Here is a 26,240-nt window from a genome sequence, read left to right as displayed (position 1 = left end):
GAAACAGAATCAATTCCTTAAAATGCCATAGAAAACTAATTGAAAAATTTCATGAATCACCTAAATGAGAAATTGATACTAGGAAACCAAGTACAGAGAACCCCAGACAACTTCCTTTTTGGAATACTAATTAATTACATATTCATCTTGAGTGAAAATACCTCTGTGACAATACATTGTGTGACAATGAAGTGTGGGAATGTGAGAGCCATTTCAGTGACTTCTAAACAGTAGTTCCTCATTCTCATGAATTTGAAGATGATGCGTATATTTAATTACTGAAAAGTGAGCCAATCCGTCTTCTTCCCCGCACTGGGTGAATTAAAGACATAGTTCACATTGTTCTTTGTTAGTTGTGCTTTATTTCTTTGAGCTGTCATTCATCGCTTCTTTCCCCATTGTTCCAAGGCTAGCAGATCTAATGCTGTGGTTCCCCCATAGCCCATAGTTTTGCTGTAACAGTTGAAGAATGTTTTGTGTTCTTTCAACCCCCATTTTTTCCTTAATAGTTTCTGCCTCCTGCAAAAGAAAATGTTATAACATCTTGCTATTATTTGTTATAAATTTACATTCTGCTGGAGTTCTTTCCTCCATTAAATTTTTGTGAAAATCAGTATCCATTCCCAAGTAGCATAAAATGTTACTCTTTATCCGTTTCTTATCTTCCTATACTTTTCCAAATTCAGAGACACTTGCGCACTGACTCAAATTTCCCTACATTAGGGGAAAAAAATGGCTATATAAGATTTGGAGGCCAGTGCAAAATGAAGATACAGAGCCATTTGTTCAAAAAAGCAGGAAAAAGTGTGGTTTAAGGTATTAAAATATAAAGCTTTTCTGTTTCTCTTATGGTCTCCTTCAACTGTTCACAATTTTTTTATTTGCTATTTAATGTCATTCTAAGTAAATAAAAAATTTAAATTACTAGTGTGACTTTTACTGTTCATCTTTACATTATGCAATGCCAATTTCAAAGGCAAATATCAGCACATTTCATTCCTATCTGGAATCATTGAAATTGCACAATTCATATTTCACAGCATGGAATCTGATGGTTTCTCCCATTGGCCAGAAGAGGCATATACAAGTCAGACTGAGGAAAGTTGGGAGAAAAAAAAAAAGAGTTCATCCAGCATGGAACAAACTGAGGGGATGCCTGCTTGGGCATAGGAATACTTGTAGGGTGAGTGTAGACCGTCACAAGTGCCCTGGGACTCTATCACATGACAGTATTCACATACATTTGCTCAGGCTTAGCTACTGGACTAATGCACCAAATGCCATCTAGTCTCAAACTTGCAATCCTCCTGCCTCAGCCTCCCGAGAGTAGCTGGGATTATAGGTGTACATCACATCTTAATAATTTAATAATTAAGATTACATCTTAATAATGTTATCTTTGAATTTGTGATTTATACAAGAAGCCAGTGTGATAGTAGAGCTCATAGAAGGGCTAATAGCCTCTGCTTACCAGAGGTTCTCCTTTCCATTCTCCCCAACTCCCTAGGATGAGTTCTTGTCCACCCTCTGCCTTTTCTGACCTCATCCTACCCACCCTTGCCCAGCTACTGTTGCCACTCTCCACCCCCTGGCAGGACTTGGGTACAGATGGGGGAAGGAGCAGAGTGGGGCATCCACACCCCACAAAGTCTTGGGGCATGATGGAAGACATCCTGTCCTAGGCTGGCAGTGCCACTGTACATCAACTAATAGCCTGCCAGGGACCTTAATTCAGTAGAGATGAGCCTTTAACTTACCCCTAATCTAAGTACTTAGAGACTTTTTTTTTTTAGCCAATAGCTCTGGGGGTTGCCTTTCCACTAGGGGTTTGGGCATCAGGGCTGTGGGAGGGGGAGTGGCTGTCTTGTCTTCCCCATCGTTCTCCCTAGCTGGCCAGAAATGAGAAGAATGGTCAACCATGACCAGAACTTATTATAATAATGTAGAAAATATTATAATATTAGGAGGTCTATAAAGAAGATATAGTACATTTGGGTGTCAAACAGGAAAAACAGTATAATCATATCTATGGATGCAGAAAACGCATTTGAGACCATTTACTACTTATTCCTTTTTCCAAATCCTTCTGAATTTAGGAAATAAAAGATACTTTCTTAAACATGATAAAGTATTTGTCTTGAATCAACAGTAAAATATTAAATTGAAACATCAGAAATAATCCTATTAAAATAGGAATTTAATACTGTCTCTACAAGTATTTCATTGTTCTGGAAGATATAACCAATGCAATAATAGAAGAAATAGAAATAAGAGCAATAATATAGATATGGCAAAGATACATTTGCCATCATTTTTTATGTAATATGATTTTCTACCAGAAAACTAAAGGGAGTAATCAAAAAACTCTCAAAACTACCAAGAGTTCAGCTAAGTGGTTGAATAAATAAAATCAATTGCTTTTCTATATACCAATAGTAGTCAGGTAGAAATTTTTATGTGAAAATTCTTTTCCTTAAGAGCTATAATAAGTATGTATGACCTAAGAAAGACTTTTAAGAAGTAGGTATGACCTGGAAAATTAAAGCCATAAATCCTGATTTTAGAATAAATAACTGAACTTGAATAATCATTCTTGCATGGGATAAAATATTGTAAAGGTATTATGATTCTTAATGTAATGTGTCAACTTGACTAAACCACTTAGTGACCAGATGGTTGGTCAGGCACTATTGTGGGTATTTCTGTGACAATGTTTTTGAATGAGATCAGCATTAAAATAGGAGTTTGAATAAAGCAGTCTTTGCTAATGGGGATGGGTCATATTCAGTCATTTGAAAACCTAAAGAGTACAAAAGGTTGTCTCCTACAGAAGAGATAATTGCTCCTGCCCAGTCGTTGCACACTGAAACACTGACTTTTCCTGGGCCCTGAGGCCTGCCAGACTTTGGACTCAACCATTAGCTCTCCTGTTTCTTAGGCCAGAGTGAATTTAGGGCTCAGACTAAAATGAACACTTTGGCTCTTCCAGGTCTCCAACTTGCCAACTCACCCTGAACATCTTGGGATTTGTTGATCTCCACAGTCACGAGTTAATTCCTTATAATAAATCTCCTCTCTATATGTATATCATACTGACTCTGTTTTTAGGGAGAATCCTGAGTAATACAAATATCAATTCTTTTAAAATTAATTTATAATTTTAAAGTGATTCCAATAAAAATGTCTATTTGGAGGAGTTATGATAATTTAAAGTTCATCGGAAAACATAAACAAATAAAACAGTTAAGAATTTTTTTTTAAAGGGGAATTGAGATATGGCTATTGAAGGGGAAGACAGACAAGTCTTATGGATTCTGAAAACATAAAGCTAGAGTAATTGAAATAATGTGGTTTCAATGGTAGCAAAACAATTCAAATGAAGAGAACAGTTTATTCATTTACTTTTTAACCTTCTCTTCCCTTGAGATTAGTACAGGTTGAGTATTCCCCTATCTGAAATGCTTAGGTCTAGAAATGTTTTGATTTCTGATTTTTTAAAATCTTGGAATACATACATGTACATGATGAGATATCTTAGGGATGAGACCCAAGTCCAAACACAAAACTCATTTAGGCTTCATATACACCTTATACAACTAGCCTGAAGGTAACTCATACAATACTTTTGGTGGTGCACATGAGGTTTGACTGCGACCCATCATCTGAGGTCAAGTGTAGAATTTTCCATCCATGGTTTCAGGTTGGTGATCAAAAAGTTCTGGATTTGGGAGCATTTCAGATTTCAAATTTTTGTATTAGGGATGCTCAGCTTGCTTCTTGAAACAGATTTAAGTATGTAAAAATATTTGAAATATAACTTGCATTACATTAGGTGGAAAAAGTAAAAAGTGTTGGACAAATTGGTTAGATATTTGTGGAAAAACTGGAGTTGGGACCTTATTTTTTAACATGTAAAAGAACTAATCCTAGGTGGATTTTTATTTAAACACATAAAAAAATACAAACCATAAAAATAATGACAGAATATTAAATTGGGAGTGATATTTCTAAGCTTACAAACAATGGAAGAAATGGCATATAAAAGATTTCTTCCAGATATATAAAAATTAGAATATTTGATATATATACATATAATTAAAATATTTGATATATATATATATATATATATATATATATATATATATATATATATTACATATATATAAATTTGAACAATACACTGGAAGAATATTTACAATTTAAATGACAGTCAAATCATCTATATATTTAAATCACAGAGACTGAATGAGTAGATTAAGAAAAAGACGACATGAATCAATATTTGTGACAAAGGACATGAACACTGGATCCATAGATAACAAAAATCTCAATGGCAAGCAAACAAAATGTCATTAACAAAGAAATTTTTAACTTCTGGTAATGGTGGAAAAACTTGATTGAAATAACCCTTCTTTTTTTTTCCTTTACTTTATTTATGTGGTGCTGAGGATTGAACTCAGGGCCTCACACATGCGAGATGAGCCCTCTCCTGCTGAGCCCCAGCCCCAGCCCCAGCCCCGATTGAAATAACCCTTCTATAGAAAACAATTACATGGTACACAGAGCCAGAATATATGACTACAGAAATTAAGGGCAGGAAGTAAGAATGGCTTCTTTATTATGCCTTCGTTGTTGCTGGTGCTATACCAAAATACCATACACTGGGTAATTTATAAGCATCAAAATTTATTTCTCACAGTTCCAGAGGTTGAAAAGTCCAAGATTGAGTTGTTAAAAGGTTCAGTGTCTATCTGATAAAGTCTTGTTCTTTGTTTTCAAAATGGTGCCTTTTTGCTGTGTTTTCACTTGGCAGATGGGGTGTACAGTTCCCTTGCACAAATCTCACTCATGACAGCTCCATCCTCATGACTTTGTCATTTCTTAAAGGGCCCCATCTCTGAATACTATCACAGTGGCAATTAAGTTTCAAGATATGAATTTGATGGGGAGGGCGAGACACCAACATTTAGTCACAGCAGTACCTAAGAATTAACTTGTAGAATATTTGCTTCTTGTTCTGGCATTTTTGAGTTCTGTCATTTGAAGATCTTACTACTCAAAGGGAGCATGATTCCATTATGTGACACAACAGTGGTTCCACTGAGCTGGAGAAAGAAGAGATTCCCATATGGCTATTTTAGATTCCCACTGGAACCAACATGTGGAAAGGTGGTCTGCTCTTGTAGATGGGAGAGTGATGCCTATTACCAAGAGGAAACTGGGTTGGTGTTACACATTATGGGAAAAGAGGACTGGCTGTAATCCAGGAGACTCCCTGGGGGTGTTTGTTAGTACTCTATACCCAGTAGGAAAGGTTAGGAAAACTGTAAGATAATTGAGGACTCACAGCCTTCAGGAATGAAGGTTTGAATTGTTCTACTAGGCAGAGAATTCTCAGGTTAGGGTCTTCTGACCAATAACAGAAGAAAGGGTTGCAGTTACTTTGCTTTCTGTTTGCTTCTCTTAGGTTTGTGCTTCCATGCATGTGTTTTCCTCTTCTCTCTCCTTTCCTTCAAAGAAATTTATATGCAAGTTGCTAGAGGTTAATTTTACAATTTAGTTTTTAGCAACAGATTATGCATTGGAACTGTGATGGATTTTGAGGGGAAATCAATACAGCAACAGTGATGTACACAAAGATTACTAGGTGGTACATCTTCTCTTTTTGAGAAGACAGTGAGGGTTCTATTAGGGAAAACAGAGTGTTCTATTAGGGAAAACATTGTGGCCTGGCATTCTGGAGTATGTAGAGGGTATACCTAGAAGCTGAGTGGTCAGACCATGCTGCTTACTATTTCCTTTTAACTCCAAATCCACCCTTTTTGCCTACATGTAATCATGAAGTTGGATTTTGTAAATTTTTTTTTCCATTGCTAGCCAGCCTTGTGTTCAACCTTGAAAGCAGAAGATTCTAGAGGAACAAGGAAGGAGGAAGGGATTTTCTTTGCCTGATTCTGGTATGGCTCAATCTCTAGGCTCTTGTAGAGTGCCCCCCACCCCCCATTTGGTCCTTATATGGATTCTCCAAGGCTAGGTTTTTAAAATTGGCAGCTCTCTCCATGTGAGTTTCCATGGGCCTGTGTCCCCCCACCCACACTTTCTCTTTAGCCTGAGAATTCCAGAGCAACTCTGCAAATGTGCTGGACTCCTGCAGAGAGTCACTTCTCCAGATCCCAATTCCAGCAGTGTCCAGCCACCAGCAGGTCCCCAGGCAGCTAGTGAGTTCTGAGGCTGAGAACTCTGGTGACAGGCTCTGCTTCCATGTGATGGCTTGCTTGGCATTCCAGAGACTTCAAGCAATCCTACTTACGTGGCATCTCGGTGACTTCCTTACCACCCAATGAACCAAAGCTATGGCCTTTCCAAAGAAATCTGGATCCCAGCAGAGTATGGGGAGAGCTCTATCTTGTGAGCTTTCTCTCAGTCCCAGTGGAAACAGTTGCTTCTGATTTCTACTACTCCTTTGTTAGAATTCTGCTTAACTCTCACGAGTCACTTCACCATTATTCCAACACTTGTTTACATTAAACTTCCCTTAAATCATCATGTTGTTTTTGCCTCCTAACTGGACCCCAACTAATATATCTAGTAACACTTCTTCCCTTGTTAATCTACTTTGTCTGAAGTCAGTACAACCATTCTAGTTCCCTATCATTAATTTTTTTTTCTATAATTTTGTGTGCACCCTATCCATTTATTTATATATAAAGCCCTTCTTTTCTAGTTGGCAAATAATATTCATTTTAAAAAAATCAATCTAATAATATTTGACTTTAGTTGGACTATTTCATGAACTTACATTTAATGTATTAGTTTTCCATTACTACAATAAAATACCTGAAGTTGGCAACTTTATAAAGAAAAGAAGTTCATTTAACTCATAGTTCTGGGGGTTCAAGGGCATGGAGCGAGCATCAGGTCGGCTCTGGTGAAAGCTTCATGGTAGATAAGCAGGAGTGTATGTAGGGGGAAGAGATCATATCACTAGACAGGAGGAAGCCAAAGTATGGCTCAGGGTTTCAGCTCCCTCCTTTGTAACAACTGACACTTGCAAAAACTTACTCTAAGAGACTAGCATTCCCTTCTGAAGGCTGAACCCACAATGACTAAGGCCATCTCATTAGGGTCCATTTCCTAAAGGTTTCATCACCTCCAGCATTGCCACATTGAAAAGCAAGCATCCAACACATGAATCCTTGGAAGATAAACCATACTCAAACCAAGTATATAATCGTTAACTTTGTGGAATTTATATTATCACTTTGTTATTTTCTTCTATTTGTCATCCGGCGGGTTCCCCCGCCCCCCTCATTTCTCTTTTCCCACCTATGGATGCACCAATATATATTTTTTATTATTGAATTTTATCTAATCTATGGTTCTATGGGTCACATTATAGATTAGCTGATTTAATATTATACCACTTCACCAACATGTAAGAATCTTAGGACAGTATACTTCTATGTACTCTGTTCTGTCTTTTGTAATATTTAGTCAGTTTTTTTTTGACGCTGTGACCAAAAGACCTGATAAGAACAATTTTAAAGAAGGAAAGTTTATTTGGGGGTTCACGTATTCAGAGGTCTCAGTCCAAAGACAGCTGGCTCCATTCTTTGGGGCTTGAGGTGGAGCAGAACATCATAGTGGAAGAGGAAGGAAAGTGGTTCAGGAAATGAGGGGCTGGGAGGGAGAGAGAGAGAGAGAGAGAGAGAGAGAGAGAAAGAGAGTGTGCCATGCAAGTGATAGCTCTCTTTACCAGACCAAATATAACCCCCAAAGGCATACACCCAGGGACGCACCTCCTCTAGCCACACCCTGCTTGCTTATAGTTACCACCAAGTTAATTCCTATCAGGGAATTAACGCATGATTTGGTTAAACATCTTGTAACCCGATCATTTCATCTCTAACTTTCTTGCATTGTCTCTCACATAAGATTTTGGGGGATACCAAAAATCTAAACCCTAACAGATATTATCAAAGGTTTTAGTGATAAACTCAAGCATGCATTATGTATGCTTTAAAGTCAATTGCCTTGTTATACATTTAGTCCATTATGTCTTGGTATCCCAGTTATCACATTTGCCTAACATCCTATTTATAGGATGACTTATGTATGTAAAGGATAATACTTTGTCCCAATGCTCTTTTAAAAGGAAAATCTGTGTTTTCATTCTTAATGATAACAAAAGTCATATAAGCTCTTGATTATGATTTCCAAAGTATTTTAATGTATCTGTGTCAATTTTGTTGAAATATTCAGACTCGAAAGCTTGGGACTTAATGGGTTATAGGAAAAATTTTTATATTCACTAAAAGTTTAGGATTTATGATGAACTTTATTATTTTGTACAGATCAAGGTTTCTGGCTGGCTTGATTATCCAACTGCTTGAAATAATCCTTTTAACTTTTTTATGGTGCAGGTCTGCTGGTCACTTATTCTCTGATAATCTTTATCTGTAGCATCTTTATCTTTGTATTGCCAATATTATAAAAGGCTATTTTGTTGGGTCAAGTACTGTAGATTGATACTTCTTTTTTTTTTTTAAATCTCTCTATACCTTATAGATGTTTGACAGATAACTTCTGTCCTCTGTTGTTACTGATGAGAAGTCAGCAATTATTCTTTCATTACCCACTATTCTCTGGCTGCTTTCAAGATAGAACAATTTTTCTTTCTCTAGTATTCCATCAACTTGGTTAGGATATGACTGGATGTGGTTTCTCTGTTCAGGGTTTGTTAAACTTCTTGAAATTCTGGTTTGTATATTTCTTCAAATTTGTGAAAAAAAATTGGACATTACTTTTTTCTTTTGCTGTCCCTTCCCTTCCTTCTTGATCTCCAACAACACTTATGATGGATGGCTTTACATGATCACAGTCACTGAGGGGCTTCTCTTGAATCAGTAGAGTTTCTCTTTTTAATCAGCATTTTTTTCGGGGGTCGTTTATATTTTCTTGCCTTCAAGTCTTACCTTCTTCTGTCTCTAGTCTTCTTATTAATTCTATACAATTTTTATTTCAAAAACTGTGTTTTTCAATCCTAGAATTTTTCATTTGACTTTTATAGTTTTTACCGTTTATAATTCTCATTTCTTTTCTCACTATTTCCACCGTTTCATTTAAATCCTTGAACACACTTATGTGCTAAGCCAAATATCTAGGCCACCTCTGGGCTTATTTCTTTTGATTGCTTATTTATTTCCTCTGGCTAAGGGTCACATTTTCCTGCTTCTTAGAAAATACAATACTTGCTTATTTTGTAGGGATTTTGTTTTCTTCTACTGAGTTTTGTCCTGGAAGGCATCTTGATCCTGTTAAGGGTTAATATTCTGGATGGGTCTAGAGTTACCCTTACTATAGAGCAAGAGCTTACTATAGAGTTCTTACCTTTATGTCTAAGGTGTGATTTTAATTTAATTCTTCAGTTGTTCAGTGCGACCTTTACCTTCTGGTTGGTTTGAACTCCATGGTAACCTTGGCTTCTAAATTTATTGTTGCTGTTGATTCTGTTTTATGTGGCTGCATTTTCTGTATTGAGAAGTCTTTCTTTAAAAGGAGATACTTATCTGTGAGTCTTATGGGACCATTTCCTGTGCTTCATATAACTCTGCTCGTTATAGGTGTATACTCATCTCAGGACCTTTCTGGACTCCTTTAACAGTTTTAACTCAGAAGAGGGAATCTCACATTTATAGGTCGTCTTCCTTATTCTTATTTCAAAGCTCAGTATGCTCATACATCATTAGCATAGAGCTCTGGCTTCAGGACACTCCAACTCACTACTCACTATTCTAGTTCTAACTAACCACCTGTGAACTCTTGTTGTGGCTGGGGAGTCTCACCTATTGGAGCTCAGCTCTTGAAGTTTTAAGAATTAATCTTTTCTTTCTCTCTTTTTCTGTTTCTTTTCTTTTTTTTTTTAATTTTGAAGGTTGGAATCCCTGGAATCTAGAAATCCTTTGGTGTATGTTTTATTTGGGGGGGGGTCTAATGACTATGGAATAGAAATTAACCCAAGCTTCTAAAATCATATAAATTTAGGAGAAAAACACATGTATTAATTGTATAATCAGGTAATTGACAAAAATAAAAGGCAACAAATGTCTTTATCTGAACGAGTAGCATACATATTTAGGTGGTAATATATCACCATGAGAAACCGAGTGGTTGCTTTAATCTATTCATCATTTTCCTGTTGCTTATTTCTTAGTCCAAATACTAGTTAAAGGATACTTTCCATGGACTGAATCTTTGTAAATTTTAGAAAAACATATTTAAGTTGACAAATGAAGGCTGACATTTGGCTGTGCTTTAATAGGCTGAACACCTAGCAAATCCTATTCGTTTATTTGTTCATTTTGTAATAAGTCTTGACATCACCTTCTCCTCTTTCTTAAATTTGCTTACTTAGCAGGGCACAATGCAGTTTTGATGTGCAATCTGATTTCAAAAGAATCTTTGAGACAGCTAATCTTCTGTACACTCAATGTAATTAAATATTATAGCACAAATGGTACATAAGATACTCATTTTCTTGAGAACCTCTTTGCACCAAAGAGCAACGACACAAAAAAAGTATAGATTTTCAGAGTGCTTTTTTGGTAGGTTCTTTAGCTTGAACTTTTAACTCTTATAGCACCTTAAGTTTGCTAAAGCAATTCATGCTGTAGACTGGAAATATCATTATGATATTTCATTCTGTCCTAAACTCTCTACCTCCGTTTAACATTTGCTTAACTTTAAGCTATTTGTTTCAACTACTTCTTTGCTTCAAGCCACCAGCTTGAAAGTATGTTGCTAGGAAATGCCATACTGAATTCGTTTTACAATCAAGTTGGTTGTCTCTTATGGTAAATGTGACTAAAATATGTTTTATCAGGTTATGGCTACCATGTTTTACTTTTTTAATCCAGGAACTGATTTCCATCCACATTTCTTTATCAATTCCTTTCTCAGCCTTATCATCCATACTTAAACTATATGGTAGTTTCATAAATTCACATTAACCATTATACTTTCAATTTTACTAAAACCTTCTCTTTTTGTCTCAAGAAGTATCTAACTCTGATTTTGGTGAATAAATCCTTCCAACACAAGGCCTTCATGTACATTCTCACTTTTTATCAGACAGAAACCCTCAGTTTTTAAAATGTGCTTTTCTTGAAAAAAGTAAACATGCTTATGCTAAACATTCAGTTAAATAGCATCTCATTAAACATAACCATGGCCTCCATCTTCAAAGATAATCATTCTTAATTTCCTTGAGGGTATTTTTGGATATATTTTAAGTATGGAATTTAAATACTACATGTTGTTTTGCACACAGATTTTTTTCTCACTCCCCCTTGAAACTAATAACAGAGCTGGGTGAGGTGACTTATGTCTATAATCCCAGTGACTCAGGAAGCTGAGATAGGAGGATCATAAGTTCAAAGCTGACCTCAGCAACTTAGTGAGGCTCTAAGCAAATTAGGAAAACGCTGTCTCAAAATAAAATAAATAGATAAATTAAAAGGATTGGAGATGTGGGTCAGTGGTAAAGCACTTCTCTGGGTTCAATCTCCAGTAACAAAAAACAAGACCAAAAAAAAAAAAAAAAAACTCCAGCAGCAATAGCAGCAACAACAACAAAATAAAAACAACAGAAAAAGGATTTTTTAAAAACGTTAAGCTCTATTTCAAGGACAAGAAAGCTACACAGGAGATACAGAGATAAACTCACATAAATATAGTTATCTCATTCTAGACAAAGGCGCCAAAAACATATAGTGGAGAAAAGATAGCCTCTTCAACAAATGGTACTGGGAAAACTGAAAATCCATATGTAGCAAAATGAAATTAAGCCCCTCTCTCTCACCCTTCATAAACAGCAACTCAAAAGTGGATAGAAGACTCAGGCACTAGTATAGAGACCCTGTGTGTAATAGAAGAAAAAGTAGATCCAAATCTCTATCACGTCAGCTTAGGAACTGACTTCCTTAACAAAAGACTCCTAAAGTGAAAGAAGTAAAATCAAGAATCAATAAGGAGATGTGATCAAAATAAAAAGCTTCTTCATAGCAAAGGAAACAGTCAATGATGTGAAGAGAACCTACTGAATGGGAGAAAATATCACATGCACCTCAGATACAGCATTTATCTCCAGAACTCAAAAAACTTAACACTAAAACAAACGAATAATGCAATCAATAAATGAGCAAAGGAACTGGACACTTCACAGAAGAAGAAATACAACTGATCAACAAATATATGAAAAAATCTTCAACATCTCTAGCAATTATAGAAATGCAAATCAGAACTACACTGAAGTTCCATCTCACTCCAGTCAGAATGGCAATTACCAAGAATACAACAACAATTAATGTTGGTGAGGATGTGGGGGGAAAGGCACACTCATACATTGCTGGTGGGACTGCAAATTGGTGTAAAGACTCCAAAAGGCAGTAAGCAGATTCCTCAGAAAACCTGGAATGGAACCACCATTTGACCCAGTCATCCCATTCCTAGGCTTATACACAAAGAACTTAAAATCAGCAAACTGCAATGACGCAGCCACATCAATGTTTATAGTAGCTCAATTCATAATAGCTAAACTCTGGAACCAAAGTAGATATCCTTCAACAGATGAATGAATAAAGAAACTGTGGTATATATACACAATGTAATATTATTCAGTCTTAAAGAATGAAACTATGGCATTTGCCGGTAAATGGATGGAACTGGAGAATATTATGCTAAGCAAAATAAGCCAATCTCAAAGAACCAAAAGCCAAATGTTTTCTCTGATATGCGGATGCTAATTTACAATGGTGGGGGGATGGGGTGGGGTGGAGAATAGTTGGTCCAAACAGAGAGGAGAGAAGGGAGTGGAGGGTGAAAGAGTAAGAGTAAAATGAATTGGATATTATTATCCTATGTGCATATATGATCACATGACTTGTGTACTCCACATCATGTACAATCAGACAAATGAGAAGTTATACTACAAAGGAGAGCACAAAAACAAAATTTTAAACCTCAGAAGCAGATGATAAGTACTTTACAGGCCAATGAGAACTTAAAAGCCTAGAGACACTGAGAGGCTGCTTTCCCTTGCAGAGTTCCTGAAAAGCTTAAGAAATGAAGGATCCATCTGCTTTTGAAAGTTGCATTATAAATAGGATGGATTGATTGAAATTTGGTTTAAAAAGCATTTAGATTTCCTTTGCTCTACCTTCTTTCGCCTCCCATACACACCAGCAGAAAAGGCTTCAGAGGTCAAACCTGAGATATCCTATGCACAAAAAGAAGAGCACAATGGAAGAAAGGGTGATTCAAGGTCTCTTCTCCTGAACTCAGCTATGAACAAAATAGCAGCCAAGCTCTGAACTGCCTAGCAGAAGAAATGCAGCTAGCAGAGAATGAAACCCATCAGCCAAAAGCTCATCCTGTGCCCATAGATTCCAATGTGTTTTAAAATAGGAACGTGTAGCAAAGGATTACCCATTATTTGAGAAAAGCCTCCAGTATTAGAGACCTAAAGTATCAGAGACAACCAAAAGGGGAATGAGGCAATAAAGGGAGCAGAAGAAAATTCCAAAGTAACTGAAACAAAACAATCAGGGAGAGAATAAAAGTTATTGAAATACATAAAAGAAATATAGGAGATGACAAAATTCAGAAAAAAAAAATTTTAAAGATGAATAAATTTTTTAAAGATGAATAAAGTTTTTTAAAGACAAATTAAGAACATCCTGAAATGGTATGATAAAAAGACTAAGAAATGAACAGTAGGGAAGAAAAGAAAAACATTAGAGATTAAATATAGGAGGTTCAGTATCTGAATAATAGTTTGGTGTGGTGATGTATGCCTGTCAGTGACTTGGGAGGCTGAAGCAGGAGGATTACAAGTTTGAGGCCAGTTTCAGCAACTTAGTGAGGCTTTAACTAATTTTGTGAGACCCTGTCTCAAAATAAAAAATAAAAAGGTTTGGGGATATAGCTCAGTGGTAAAGCACCCCTTGGTGCAATCACCAGCACTCCCCCTGCAAAAGAAATCTGAATGGAAATTCTAGAAAAACTAGGGAGAGCCGGGTGTGGTGGCACATGTCTCTAATATCAGCAGCTCTGGAGGCTGAGCCAGGAGGATTGCAAGTTCAAAGCCAGCCTCAGCAATAGCAAGGCTCTAAGCAACTCAGTGAGACTCTGTCTCTAAATAAAATACAAAATGGGGATGGGGATGTGGTTCAGTAGCCAGTGCCCCTGAGTTCAATCCCTGGTATCTCCACCGCCCCCCACCAACCCCCCCCCCAAAAAAAAATAGGCAGAAAATCAAAACAAACAAAACAAAAGCAAAAGGAAAAGAATCTCTCAAAGAAATAATAATTAAAAAAATGGATGCCATGAGTTTTTAGAGTAAAAGAACTATTGAGGGCCCAGAACAGACATTGAATAAAAGACCTCTATCAAGTACATCACTTTGAAATTCTGGAATAATAGGGACAAAAGAAGATTCTACTCAAGTAAGATTCTATTCAAGTGAGAAAACCAGGTGAAAAGGGAATTTTGAAAAAGGACTTTAGAACTCTTTGACTTGTAAAACATGGAGTGAGAATGACATCTGATTTATCAAGAATGACACTGAAAGCTGGAAGATAATGGTGCAATGCTTTCAAAATTCTGAGGGAAAGTTTTTCTATTTTCAATTTCTATTCTGGACAGACAGTTACCCAAACATGAGGGGAGAATAAAGCCATTTTCAAGGCATACAACTCAAAAATTTACTTATTATGCAAACTTGACCTGGCAGATAGAGAGGGAGGTCCTGAAATGACAGCTCTGTACCAGGCCTCTTCAATCTAAAGTGCAACAACCATTCTAGATGGGAGAGTGAGATGGAGAGCTCTAAAAGGGAATTCTAAAATGTTCAAATGTATTAACAATATGTGTATAGTTCTGGCAATAAGTCTAGAATAAATTAATGATAGGTAAGTGAAAGGTATATAAAATCAAGTAAACTGAAAAAGGAAAACATTATTAATTTTAGGGAAAGTAAGATGTGAAAGGAAGGAAATATAATAATTGTTAAAACTATAATAACTGATTTAATTAAAATTATGCTGAAAGGATGGGGAAAGGGAAGCATGGATCTGTATTTTTAGAGGCAGGGCCTTGCCTGAGAGTGCCAAATTTTTATCTAATATTGTAGGAAGTCAACAGTAATCTGAGAATTAGAATAATAAAAATATTAGCATAAGTATATTATCTTGAAATATTAAGAGTAGATACCTATAGACACTGCTAAAAGATATCAATGTCATTGCCTGCAGAGATGAGGATAGACTGGAAAAAGGAATTTTGAAAAAGGACTTTAGAACTCTGACTTGTAAAACATGCACATATAACTTGAACACAATTAAAGTATTATTCTATCCAGTGAAAGTATGTTTTGAACACAAATACTAGCAGAGTATATTTACTGTGCTCCCATAAAAATATCCTGTAGATCATGTCATTATCAACACTATAAATGAAACTCCTACTTTTTTAATAGTTACATATGATTTCATTAACTACATATATTTGTTGGCATGTAAATTTATAAATGTACATATTGGGATATTATAGTTTCAGAAGTGAAAATCTAGCAAAATTTTGAGGTATTTCTATATTGTCCTCTAAAGATATTGCTCCCAAACTTACAGCCTCATTACCAATGTTTGAGAGGACTGAACTGTCCCACATACTCACTATATATTACAAAACTATCTCTGCGTTTGGAATGTGAAAGTACATACTGTTGTTTTAACATGAACTTATTCTACTCCATTACAATTTTGAAAATCTATCCTTATTCAGATTCCAACTCCATTCTTGTTTTTTACTATTCTATTTTTCATTAGCACTTGTCCCTCTCTTCTTTTGAAAAGTTGGGTAAAATTTATCCTTACCAGAAAATTTGTGTTTTACTTTCTCTGAGCACTGTATATTCATATGCACATATCACAATTACAGGTATATTTCTATTTTCAAATCATGTACCAAAAATATTGATTGTGATATAAAGATAAATACAAATACAATATTTCATAGAATTCAACATATGACATTGCAGGATAAACTATTATTCCGTGAGCTACTAATAAAGTAAAATTCTATAAAGAAAATCAACACAACCCTTTCTTATCATTTAGAATTTTTATTATATATTTGCTGAATTTTATACAATGCATATTTTTCACATCATTTGAGAATAAAAGAACTGTGCTTTAAAAAATGTTAATTTACTATATGGCTATAAGAAACATATGGGAACTAATGCATTTTGAAAAATGGTAAATTTCCAGGTGTCAGATGATGCCTACAAAATACCAACATTAGTAAAATGGGCTTCTGTAGTTTTCGTTGAATTACTTTAAGCCACTTAAATAATCAGTTCTGCGTAACAAAATGAATAAGCTATTAGATAACATGTAAACTTTCTGAAAAGACTTCTGGTAATAATAACCATAATTCTATAATATAGGAATTATTTTGATATAATTTGTAAGTCTTTATGGGTCTGTGATTTACATCCCTATAATGGTGTTGATGAGATCAATTTTATAGGCATGTTTTACCACAGAGGAAAGTACAATATCAGTGTAGGTTTGGTAACCCATGAAGATTTCCAAAGTTTGGAGGTGACATTTTCAAAAAAACATTAGACCACAGATATACATAAAAGCAAACTACAATGTTTCTTGATTCAAGGACAGGTATATTTATTTTAAGATAATACAAGAATGTAAGACAGGTTGCTTTTCCATTGTAATTTATAATAAGGACAATTAATTGGAATTTAAGTTAAATGAATTTCTTATTATGAAATGATTCTGAGAAGTACTTTAAATCATTTGTCACATAAGCTTTCTGTAAAAAGTAGTCATAGTAAAATTTTATGTATAGCTTAATCTTTGCAAAGAAAAGTTTACATAAGGAAATACTGAAAATAACAACATACAAGTACATTATTTTCAAAGCATTTAAAAATATTTAAATTGGTGTAAACAAAAATCCAGTGAGATATTTTTACCTCCTATATTATAGATAATAAAGTTCAAGTAAATCACTGTAATTTACTATGCTCTTTCCATTTAAATTGATTAGGATGTTTTATTTATTCCCATTTTAATATTTTGTTGCAGACTTGTAAGCAGATACTCATCCATTCACTCTGACAAACAATAAATAATAACCATGTGTATATAGTACAGTGTTCTTCATTGGAAGAATGAAGGCTAATAAAGGATATTAAATGGGCTAATTTGATTTTATAATATTTCCCATGTACACAAGATAATATAACTTAGAGCCAAAGATTACATCACATTTTTCCATTACTTTAGATAACAGATAATACTATGAATAATCAATGCAAAGTACAGTAGATAGATAACCTTGAAAGTAGATGTAATTATTATACCATAATAATTACATATGGGGTTCTTAAAATTAAGCATCTATTTTTCTATATTGGCATAATAAATAAGATAAGATAAAGAATGTAAAAAGTCTAACAAACACAAAATCAATTCTAACAGTAACACTTTCTTGGAAATAACACTACTTTTATAAATAAGCTAATGCAGATCAATTTCACATTTTATAACTTATAAAAAAGTCAGTGTCTTCTATTTTCATATGTAAAAGCAGGGTAATAGTTGGAGTGTATATAACAATTAAATATATCTTAGGAAGATAAATGAACATATATCTTCCACATGCAACATATAAATACATTAGTTTAATTCATTGTACGACTTTCGTATAGTATCCTTGTATAAACTAAATGTTTCTAATTAAAGATTTCTATTTAATACTATCAAATTATTTCTCTATGTTAAAACCTTATTTGTGATTTTTCAGTAGAAAGTTTTTGTTTTCCCTTTTAAGACATATTATTTTGAATAATGAATTATATTTAGAGTATTACTGGCATCACTTTTGTATGTGGTCCTTTCACAAGAAACAATATTAGCTTCTATTTAAATATACATCAGTCTTCTAATTTTGCTAGCTTTTTATAATACCCATTTTGATGCTAGACATAATTAAGAATATGCAATAAGTCACAGAGCTGTAAGATGTTATTTTACTAGTGTTTTAACATATGCCACCTACAATAAGAATCAGCATCAAGTTTCAAACAATAATGATAGTGACTACTATCACAAGTGTCCCTGATTCTAACCATCAATGTATGCCTTTATTTCATTATTGTTTTGAGAAAAAAATCTATAGTTAAAATTTCTTTTCTATATACATAGAAGAATATCAGACATTCTGTTGCTTTGGTAAGTGAACAACAAAAAGTCAAACACAAGTCAAACAATATATGTTACTTAAGTACTTTTAAAATTTAAAAGTACAATGTAAACCATCATACTATTTGTCAGCTTAATTTCTACTTTTTTTCCAAAATAATTTCAATAAAATTAAAAAACCTGATAAATAAAATGGATTTAAAAACAATTAATTCTAAGGGCTCTAAAATAATTCTGAAGCAATACTCACTTTCTGAAAATAACTTCACAGTCCAAAACCAAAAACAAATATGTTGACCATTTTTAAATGATCTGTGTTCTATGAGTCATAAATTATTTTAAAATAAGGAAAATTCCTAATAAATAAAAATATTTTAAATATATTATTATATCATCAGTGGAAGTATGCATATACTTCTGAAGGGAATGAAAAAGTGCAGAGTTCAATAAATCAAGGCAAAAGGTCAACTTGATTATATATAACATCTGTAGGAAGAAGATGCATTTCATCTGTTTTATGTTTAAGAATTCAGTTCAAGAAAAATACATAAATTCCATAGCATTTCACCTTTCCTTTTCTTTATGTTCTGATTTCAGCCTTGTTTCCACTCTCAGAAATTTTGTTTCTTGCATTTGTCAAATAAACAGTAATCCATTAATATTTGCTTTAGGAATATCTACTTAAAAAAACACAATAATAAAGCAATATTTACTTGGATATGACTGAGACATGATGGCATTAATCAAAATTCTTATGAAAATTATGTGAAAAAGTAAGGCACTCAAAAACATTCCACGTAAAATAGTAAGCAGACTTAAGTTAATTAAAATTTTTTTCTTTAATTTTTTTTTTTTTGGTCTTTTATTTTTTATTTATTTATTTATTTTTTTATTTTTATTTTTTAATTTTTTATTGTGGGTTGTTCAAAACATTACAAATTTCTTGACATATCATATTCCACACTTTGATTCAAGTGGGTTATGAACTCCCACCTTCACCCCATACACAGATTGCAGAATCACATCAGTTACACATCCATTGATTTACAAATTGCCATACTAGTGTCTGTTGTGCTCCGCTGCCTTTCCCATCCTCCACCCTCCTTTTCTTTAATTTTGAAGTTCAGTGTTTCATTAGGAATTTACCTAATCCTCAGTCTTAGGTCTAGGAAGAGAAAGCAATTTCTAGCTATGGATCGTGTGATATTATTACAAATTGGTTAGGAACACTACCTTTTATGGATGTCTAAATGAATGGTCCTACTTTTTAAAATACATGTTTTGTTTAAATTCTCAAAGGCAGTATAAGCTTCCTTAAAATAGAGATTAGGAAAATCTTCTTTGATTACCTGGATCACAATAGTTAAACTTCAGACAAGTAAATACTTGCTTCTAAACATTTTAGACCAGTATTTCCCAAAGTGGATTCCAAAAACACTAGGTCTCAAAGCTACTTTGCAAAATGTTGATAACTGCAATTTACTTTTAAAGACAAAAATGAATAGCAGCATATTAAGATCTAATAAATTCTATGGAGAAGGAACCTATTTAACCATTTTTATCATAAAACTTGACTATGCAGGCTTTTTTTTTTTTTTTTTAAGAAAAATATGCAGTGATATATACTCAGGAAACAGTTTAGGAAACAACTGCTGTAGACATATATGAATGTTTCAAGCCTGAAGAAAACAACAAGCAACAGGCACATAAATATACTTATTTACAAAAACAATCAAATTTCCCATTGTGGAAATCTAATTAATCAGAACTCACAAACTGTATACCTATAGTTGACTTTGAAAAGAAAAAAGGAAAAACATAACCTTCATTTTGGAGATTAGTAAGTCTGAGATAGTTCTTTGGGTCATTACAAATGGAACAAATATCCTGAACTTTACTCAATTATTATAATCCATGGTGATAGTATAAAGAATAAACAACATAGTTTTGATAGTCAGAAAAAACTGAAGCACAAATTCTGGTTTGTCACTTAGTAGCAAATTATCTTGGGCAAGTTACTTGTGAATTCTTGTTTTTCTCTGGTGTTAAATTGGATATCTATTTTAAAGAATTAAATGAGATACTACATGTGGAAGAACACTGAGTAGTGCTACACACCTTAAGTAATTCTAAAAAAAATATCTACTAAGTTGTAGAAGAAGTTCAGAATCATGATCTCAAAATATAGTAATAAATACTCCTTAGAAGCTAATAATCCTAGATTATAAACATATGATTTAGGTCATTATGTTGTATCTGTTCAGGTGAAAAACTATTTTAAGTTTAACATAAGAATTTTAAAACACTCTAATGGCCTAAAAATACATTATAATTGTGTTTCTCTCAGCTATTTTTTCTTTCTTTTTTTTTTTTTTCCTGTGGTGCTAGGGATCTAACCTAGGTCTTATAAATGCTGTACACATGCTCAACCACTGAGCTATACCTTTAGCCCTTTTTCAGCTATTTTTAAATGTTATAAAAGAAAAATAACAATTATTCCTTTGTTGTTACTGAAAAAATTTAGATAAACAGAGATAACATACTTATCTGCTATGAAGTTCTTTTTTTAGGCAGGATTTGAAAGTAGGATACTTCTGTACTGTTTTATAGCCCTGTGGAAGAGAGAATCAAAAGTGTTCAAACGTTCATAAAGAAAAATTCAGCCTAATTTAAATGTGGAATCTAAAAATGTTAAACTCATATAAATAGAATAGAATGGTAGTTAGCAGGTGCTGAGAAGGCTGCAGGATATGGAAAGAAGTTTCCCAAAGGGTACAATGATCCAGTTAGACAAGAGGAATGAATTTTCAAGATAAATTGCACAGAAAGGTGACCAATGTTAATAATTATGTATTGTATATTTCAAAATTGCTGAAAAATACATTTAAAAATGTTCTCACTACAAAATAATAGATATGTGATGTGAAAGATATATTAATTAACTTGATATCTGTACCCCCCAAAATATATACAATTGGTATCTGTCAATTAAAAACAAACTAAAAAATTTTGAGCAAATGTTAATAAAAGCCAAAGGGAACCACAGGAATGTAATATACACATACAAAAAAATTAATGCTTAAGGGAGAAATAGTATAAAAGGTTAATAGCATAGTTTATGTTTATTTATTTGGTTTTCTTACTCTAAATTTTTTGCAGAAAAATTAGAGAGATTTTCAATATATGTCCTTACCCTGTTTGTGGCATGAACTGAAATATTAAAATCTAACCACTAGGTGGCAGTTAAGTACACAGCATGTTTACAAAGATGGCTTTTCTTTCTTTCTTTCTTTTTTTTTTTTTTCCTAGTATTTTTTTTAGTTGTTGATGGACCTTTTATTTATTTGTATGTGGTGCTGGGATAGAGCCCAGCACACATGTACTAGGCAAGCGCTTTACCACTGTGCTACAATCCCAGCCCGATAGCTTAGTTTTAATGTCATTATATAATTTAAGGCATAAAAAAACATAATCTAAGATAAATCTTGATTTTTTTTCTATATGTAGATAGCTTTTTCTATTTTAAAAAGCACAGTACTTAGGGATATTCTTGCTAAAGATGGAAGACTGAATATACTAGCTGTTAATTTTAGTAGAAAAAAATTTTTGTTTTCCATTTGTGGTACATCCATAAATATGTTGGATGTATATACATTTATTGGCTCATGCTATATTTCAAGCTCTAAAGCATGGCTCTTAGAAAAACAATCACTGAATATTTAGCAATTAACTTTTAATATGTCAACAGGAAAAAATAGTTAAACGGATAAAAATCGTTTGAAATTTATTTCCATATAAACAGTAATGAATATGTAGTGACTTAAAAGCCTCAAGATACCTAGAGGAAATATTTCTTATATAAAAGAAAAAGTAGAGGTATACTTGTATATTAACAAGTCTAAAAAGCCAATGTGCAAACTGAATTTTTCAAAAATTTTGGCAATACTTCACCCCAAATAAAGACATTAAACTAATTGTGTATGAAAATAAATTATTAGAAAATTATTGAAAAAGCATGAACTTTTTTTTAGGTGTAAAATTGTTTTTGCTTAAGTATGGAAAGCCTATGGTTTTTCTTTGCAAAGAGAGCATTTTATGCTTAAATTGTTAATTATGTAAGTTGTTTAAATATGTAAGTTGAACTTATTATTTTTCCCCCCTCAGATTTTAAAAAGGATATCAATAGACTTGAAATTTGTAGGTTTACCCGGAATCCTCTATGGAGTCTGTCCTTCATAATCCCAATAAATTCTTTATAACTTAATTGATCATCTTTGTCAACATCAAAAATCTTGAAGACAGTATTCACTAAATGTGGTGAAAGTTTGAGTCCAGTAGCTACGTACACAGCACGTTTAAATTCATCTAGATAAATGTCACAAAAAATGAAAAAAAGTAGATCATTAACATTATTTTTTTTTAGTATGTGTTAATTACTGGAAAGGTTGTAAAAGCAGCTGTTTTCTAAACATACATCATAATCTACTTATATATCACAGGACTTTTTATTAATCTTATTGTCTTTTAGGGAACAAGAAGATATTTTGTGGTTTTAATGAAAGAGCAAGAAGCAGTTAGTTGTATTTTATGTTAATAATGTCATAATTAGTGCATGTTTAATGAGCATCAGTGACAGTTCCTTTAAGTATGAGGAAAGAGCTCAGATAAGAGATGAGACACTTGCCCAAAAATCCATTACACAGGGCCACATAAAAAGTACCAACAAAGTACAATGAGAATCTGAAATGAGTGAGTACTTCTGTCTGCAGTGTGGAGTAGGGAGGGGAAGAGAAAGGCAGTGATTTGGAAAGGCTGTGATTTTGTATTTGAACTAAGCCTTTAAGGGTGGATGATTTCAGCTTATAGGGATCAGAGAATGACAGATGAGATGATGTAAATGAAAAAAGGCATGGGTGCAGATGGGAGAAGCATAAAGCAAGTTCAGAAAATAGTGAACAGTCTGGTTGGGTGAACACAGGGAAAATAAAGGATTTGAAGGAACTCTGCACAGATTGTAAGGTGAAGAACCTGTACATTCTCCAACAGGCGATTTGGAAATTCAGGAGTTTTCTATAGTTGTTGTATCATAGAAAGGTTAATTGATGTTTTAGGAAGATTCTTCTTGAGTTGTCTAGGAAACATCAGAAAGCAAAGTAGCTAATGGCAGAAACGACACAGAGGTGGCTCATACAATAGTCCTTTTAAGACGTAAACTCCCAAATTAAGATGCTAGTAATAACAAAAGAAACAGATATATTCCTAGCTCTTACAAAAGCACTACAATTTTTTTCCATTTCCCTAGTTCCACCAAGTAGAAGAATGACTTTCTATTCTGAATTAAGTAAACTGATATGATTTTAAAATATTTTGGTAGTAAAGGCTGTCTGTGAAAGCATGGCTTCCCAAAATTTTGGTTTTAAAACACTACATTAGGCTGAGATGAAGTCAACATCATGAACATATCAATTTCTTTGAATGTTGTAGACTAGAAAATGGAAGAAATACAAAATTTTCTCAGGTTTCTTTTAGTCAATGAATAAATAAATGAGACCTTATAATGGATCTATGGATGTTAGTTTTGTTTGATGCTGGGGGTCAAAACCAAGTCCTTACTGATCCATACCCCTAATCCCTTTATGTTTTTGAGAGAGATGATTATCATCACCACTTAGGAAGTTCAGGTTGGCTTCTCCTTGGAATTGAACAGTAAAAAACCCTGAGATATAATAAGCTTGTGAATTAACACAGATAGATTATGGCAGAGACATTATAGTAAAATCTTCTTAATAGATATAAACAGAAAGTCCTCCTATGGCAAGAATTTTATAAAAGGACATGTCCTTGAGGGGAGGGAAGGTGATGGTCACTGTCACAGAATTCTAGTAAAAGACCTTGGCTTCTTAGCCAAACAATAGTGTCGGAACAAGTGAGTGGGTCCTGAGGACTATAGCATTCTGAATTCTATTTTAGTTGTATTTGTGTATAAATGAAGCAAAACTGATAATATAATTTTATACACAATTCTTAAAAGTCAGTTAATGTAAATTCATGGCTAAGACATGGCTCTGCTGATATATTTCTGGGTTTTCAGCCAGCAGGTATTAAATCAATAAAATAAATAACATCCTATGAGAATGTCTGAGACATGGCCAGCTGGCTCTTCCATAGGTAGACACATGTCCTTCAATGTCATCAAGTGGTCAAGAGGTGGCTTCTTTGTACAAACATTGTTTTCCCATATATGAAATTAAGGGCAAAAAGAAATTCAACAAAAAATTTATCTCTAATACCCTAAACTCGTTTAATTTTCTTTAAAGTGTCAGTTACTTCTCACTGAAAGTGTAAATCAGACTTTCAGGCCAGTTGATGATAATACCATATATCTAGTTGACATTTTGCTAAAGACAGTATAGTAAAGTCTCTAGGTACAGTATATGTTTTGCTTTAAATGTCTGAAGGGTGATTACTTACCTTGTCCTATAGAGCGACTTGCAAAGTTATACATATTAAGGGCTATTGCAAAGTCTTCTAAGTTATTCAGAAACTGGAAAAATGATCTGAATTCATCAAATGTGATGCCCTATTTTGAAAAAATAAATATAAATGTAATCAATAGTGTCAAATTGATTAAAATAACTATCTACACTTAATACAAGTAAACAAATTAATCTTCAATTTATCTTGAAAGTAAACATTTCCAGAGCACATGTTGAAACTATTTTTCTCCAAATGGAATCTAAGATTCATTCAGACTTATTTTCACTGGGTAGTGTTTCTACCCTTACAATAATAATGAATGTGTTTTAAACACTGTCATATAAGCTCAAAGCTTCAAACAATGCTACAATAAAAAATGAATTAAAAAGTTTCAATTTTGAAAACCCTTTACATAAAGCTCATTTTTTTAACCCTTAAAAAATGGTAATTAAAAAAACCATAAGAAAGTTTCCTTTGCACATGTATTCCCTTAAATATGATTCAGCATTCAATGTCAATGTCTTTAGAATGACCATGCAAAATCAAAATGCTGACCAAAAGTCAACAGTAGTCTATTTGAACTTGCCCCTGTCATGATAATGCTACCAAGACAGCAGGAGGAAGTCAATGACTGAACAGATACAGCATTGGCAGGCCCAACACAGGCCTCAGGGTAGGATCGTGTAAAGGAGTGGTGTTAAGAGTGGCTTCTTCTGGAATGTACAATTGCTACCACTGATATTATGGCAGTTAAATAGAAAGGTTATTGGAAATAAGTACGATGTATCTCAGAGAGTACAAACTGGGACAGAAACTGAATTTCAGTTAATGAATTCTCAACAAAATTAACATAAATGAAAAAGTACACAGAGAAAAGAGCAGAGGAGCAAGAGCTGAGACTTAACAAATTCTGATTTTAATGTGGGGGTAAAAGACAAAGGGACACTAAAGAGGCAGTGCTGGAAAGCTAGGCAAAGAACCAGAGGAGTGTATTTTCATGTATTAGCTTACTACTGATTAAATGACTTATCACCAAAATATCCAATTTTTGGTATACATTATTTCCAATTCAATTATAACCCCTCTTTTACTTGCAATATGAAAATCCTCATTGTATTTGCATACTTTTGTCTTTTTCTTGCATTTATTTATGGCTACTCCAATCCTGGATCCTACTTTGTGCCGTGATCCTATCTGCCATTTCTTCTAGAGAGGACAGTTAGAATTAGTTAGGAAGACTGTACCAGAAGGAAATATCTTGATGAGGACAGCTTGCTGTCAGGGAAAACGATCAGTGCTTTGGTTCTGTACTACTTTATATTGTGACCAGCAGTCACAGCAACAGTCTTTGTCTCAAGATGACAAATTACAAGTAAAAAACCCCAGAAAAATGGGATATTTTTAAGCAAAGGAGTAGCGCAAATATCAATACTTTTTGTGTGTGTGTGTGTGTGTGTGTGTGTGTGTGTGTTGGGG

The 26,240-nt window shown here is 33.6% G+C and overlaps 1 protein-coding gene across 8 annotated transcripts in view; it reads right to left on the bottom strand.

The window, feature by feature from the left end:
• Positions 1-323: 323 nt before the first annotated feature.
• Micu3 (mitochondrial calcium uptake family member 3) overlaps positions 324-26,240 on the bottom strand; it is a 114,136-nt gene continuing 88,219 nt past the window's right edge. For 4 of the 8 annotated variants that reach the window (XM_071610420.1, XM_071610422.1, XM_071610419.1 and 1 more), the window contains 3 exons: positions 24,759-24,867; positions 22,495-22,652; positions 16,721-20,899 (listed from right to left, as the gene is read on the bottom strand). In XM_071610420.1, the coding sequence (XP_071466521.1) occupies positions 20,831-20,899; positions 22,495-22,652; positions 24,759-24,867 (336 nt within the window). In that variant the 3' untranslated portion in view covers positions 16,721-20,830. Of the gene's footprint in view, positions 520-16,720; positions 20,900-22,494; positions 22,653-24,758; positions 24,868-26,240 lie in introns of those variants that run through there. The other 4 variants (XM_071610418.1, XM_071610417.1, XM_027954712.3 and 1 more) reach the window with 4 other exon arrangements.

Source organism: Marmota flaviventris, chromosome 3, assembly GCF_047511675.1.
Source record: "Marmota flaviventris isolate mMarFla1 chromosome 3, mMarFla1.hap1, whole genome shotgun sequence".
NCBI lineage: Eukaryota > Metazoa > Chordata > Mammalia > Rodentia > Sciuridae > Marmota > Marmota flaviventris.
This window is presented reverse-complemented; position numbering and strand designations above follow the sequence as displayed.